Consider the following 3558-nt stretch of genomic DNA (forward strand, 5'->3'; position numbering starts at 1 on the left):
TGTATTATTTCTCTATCCTCCATCAACATGGACCTTGACAAAGTTACCTGAGACTCAATCAAGATGCTGTATTATTACATATTGAATTATTGTCGAGTTTCCCCGATATTTATGTAGAGTTCTATATTAGAGCTCGAAACCCAGTCATCCAGTGGCCTGGCAAGTACCTAGTTTTTTCTCAGAACTGAAAAGTCCCAGAGGCTGAAAAGTCCCAGGTTATTAGTCGAGTTCTACTTTTGCAGTGAGGCTTGTAGTTTTGATGACCTTCCTTGTTTTGTTTGTCCACGGGGTCGCTTTGATTCGGAACCCTCAGTCCACGTCCGATTGAGTTTCCGACACACCTAAGTTTTTAGACTGAAAAGTCCAGGCTATCTAGTCATTTTGAGTGTGAGGCTTGAAAAGTCCATACACATAGTCAGTTCTATCCTTCTGTAATGATAGCTTGTAGTTTGATCACCTTCTTGTTTTGTTTGTCCAAGGGTCGGCTTTGATTCGTCCACGCGAAGGTAATTTCTCGTCTCAGCCAAATACCAGGATCGAAGCGCGAGATTTTCTTTTCGTTTGATTCTGAAATTATAGAAAGATTTTATAGTTAGTTAGCCTGGCCTTAGTAGGCGTCCCACAACGGAAGAACGAAGGCGTCCCGACCATCGAGGCCCTCGCCTAGTACAGGACCCAAGAGCAAATAACCAAACCTTGTATGCTAATGAATAGAATGTCCTCAACGAGCCTTGACCATAGTACCGACCCTCACAAGAAAAGTCCAAGACCTTGAGCGTGATATTTTTCTGCGATGGTTCTTGGCGAAAGTCCACGGTCTATGTTCTAATTTGTCTATGGGTAGCCGTTGTGGTCGCGTACTTAGACCGTTCTAAAGGTATTAATATGAAGGAGTGCTCCTGGTTAGAAATGAACCAACTCCTGATCTGGGTCCACCAATAATACCTGCCTCGGTGGGTAGTGGTCAAGGCGGCTCGCGCTGGTAAACAGGAGGGCGTGGGTCCAAATCCCAGCCGAAGTATGGAATTTTATCCTTAATATAAATTTGAAGGGCTTTGACCACATATAATAGTAGTAGCCCCCCCCCCCTACTGCTGGAGTAAACGGGACTTTTCAGACGATTCATTTTCCAGTGGTCCAATTTTCCGAAGGAAAGATACACCTTACCATTGAGGTTTGTTTTGGAATTTCCTTGATTTCAGTATTGATTAAGGAAAAAGGTAGGATCCTGTTATTATTTATTACCTATCTATTAAATACCTAATCAAAAACTCGTTTCAGCAATATTATGCACAATTTCTATCTCAAACGCGACAATTTTACAATATTAATAATTATTATTAGTAGGTAGGTAGTAGGTATGGAGGTGGTAGGTACGTAGAGTACTAGTTTATTAAGAATTCTTACCCTTGACAGAATTTCTAAAAATAACTGAGACGATTCCTCCGATCAAGTAAAAAAATTGTCGAGGTAAAATAGAAATCGTGGTTGGGAATTGCATAATATTGCTAAGCTCCATTTATCGATGTATTTTCCGGGATGAATCCCAAATGGTCAGTCCCGATTTCTTATGAATTATTGACAAAAAAATACAGCTCACGTGATAGAATAAGACAGTAAAGATTGCGAAATGCCGATCAGTTTCAGTGCATTACAAATTTTCATCCATTAGGTAAAAAATAGTTTCTTTCGCCTTGCCACGCGGGAGACCGGTTCGATTCCCCGCGGTGGTCAAGAAATTTGTATCTGCACATGATTGGATCCCGTGACTGGATTGTTGCGGGGCCCACTCAGCCTCGTGAGGAAAATGAGTAGCTATGACATGTAAATGCGCATAGCGACCGGTGCCAGCATGGTAGGTAAACATTGGTTGTTAGGATTATTGAGATATTATGTATTGGGAAAAATCCTACAATGCTGCAGTGAGCACCAAAGTTGTGACATAATAACACAAAGAAATTGCATTTACATTACATTTTACATTTTTAGTTTCTTAAAATTAAATTGATTCCAAGTTCAAGGAAAACCTCAATCCTTGACAAATGGAGTGTGCCTGAAGGGATCTGATGTGTTACAATACTCTCGATCCCAATTATTGGGCCTTCTAGGGCTTCAGGGCCCCCTGCAGATGAAAAGTTTACCAAACTACCAGTATTTTCCCTTACCAGTCATTTCCTGCAGGATTAGTTTAGGATTGCCTTCGAGTTCTTTGGGCAAGATGTCCACGGGGTATTTGGCGAGACAAGCCTCGGTTTTATCTTTGGTGTACAGCTTTATCTGGAAGAGATATAGAAATCAAATAGGATAAGCCGTACTCTTGGCGCCAATTGCTGGATCACCCGAGACCAATAGGCAGTTCATCTAGCTAGACGCTAGTCAACTGACGGATAACCTGGCAGCTATTTCACTAACAGTAATACCCCCTTTTAGTTTACATGAGGCCAGTGGGCAGTCCAGCTACTGGCCACTTCTTTGGCAGTCCAGCTACCAAACTGGACTCCAATGGTTATGTACGTACCTACCATGCAGTAGGTATACAAATAGGTGGTAGTTATGTAGGTACACTGTACAATGATGAAAAAAGAAAAAAAAATCATTTTACTTATTATACTGGTGGTTTTTGTGTTGACTATTTTCTGCGTCCTCCTTTTGGTTGAAATGTCCGCCTTTTTTAGCCAAAATGTCCGCCTTTTGAAATTTCTTGTCTGGTAACCCTAGTCAGGTGCCACAAGTTAGGGTGGAAGAACTCTATTATTGGGTTCCTTCCCCTGATTTAGGTTGTTCGAATTCTATATTATACTCATAGAATAGAATAGAATATTCTTATTTCTTACCCTCTCGTGTAGATCTCTTGGAGCCAAGGACCGAATCATCATGATGAGTTTTTCCACCACCGCATTGACGTTGATGATGTTGATTTCTCTGATGGCCATGTTCGCCCCATCCTGGAATTTTGATGACATTTATATCTTTTAGCTCTCAAAGGAATGTTGGCGATATGTACATTTATGCTGGGATTTACAAACTCGGGATCGAAATAAAACGAGCGTTTCCACGACAATGAAAAAGAAATCTTGTGTTTTGTGTTTAACCGAACCATATAATAACACTGGTTATTGCTCAAATTGTGAAAGCTCTTCTTTGCGTTTAACCTAACCCTACAATACCGCTGTTCAAATTATGAAAGCTCCTTTTTGCGTTTAACCCAACCCTATAATAGCACTGGTCATTGCTTATTTGTGAAAGTTCCTTTTTGTAGGAATTTTCCATTGACGTGACTTCTGCACTAGTCCCAAAAAATTTCCCTAGATCATCTGTCCCGCTTTTGTAGCACCCGAGTGTATTCAGGTACCAAAATCTTAACGCTAACTCACCAAAAAGTACGAGAACAGTTGCTTGAGAAAGCTGATGCTGATCGTGGTCAAATGCCCAAGACCAAACCCTCTTGCGTCGAACAGCACCGAATAGCCGTCGCTGTCGCCAAAACCAGCGTCGAGAATATCCATCTCCAGCGTCATGTAGAGGTACTTGAGACCAGACGACGCGGTGAAAATATCC

The 3558-nt window shown here is 41.4% G+C and overlaps 1 protein-coding gene across 1 annotated transcript; it reads right to left on the reverse strand.

Annotated features, from left to right (window-relative positions):
* Nucleotides 1-421: 421 nt before the first annotated feature.
* Nucleotides 422-3545, reverse strand: LOC103520922. Its single transcript, XM_008486020.2, has 4 exons — nucleotides 3375-3545; nucleotides 2835-2945; nucleotides 2166-2277; nucleotides 422-567 (listed from the first exon to the last, which is right to left on the reverse strand). The coding sequence occupies exons 1-4, from the start codon at nucleotides 3516-3518 to the stop codon at nucleotides 422-424; spliced, it is 513 nt and encodes a 170-aa protein (XP_008484242.1). The 5' UTR covers nucleotides 3519-3545.
* Nucleotides 3546-3558: the final 13 nt, after the last annotated feature.

The sequence above is a fragment of the Diaphorina citri genome, unplaced genomic scaffold (genome assembly GCF_000475195.1).
Source record: "Diaphorina citri unplaced genomic scaffold, Diaci psyllid genome assembly version 1.1 scaffold4266, whole genome shotgun sequence".
Classification (NCBI taxonomy): Eukaryota; Metazoa; Arthropoda; class Insecta; order Hemiptera; family Psyllidae; genus Diaphorina; species Diaphorina citri.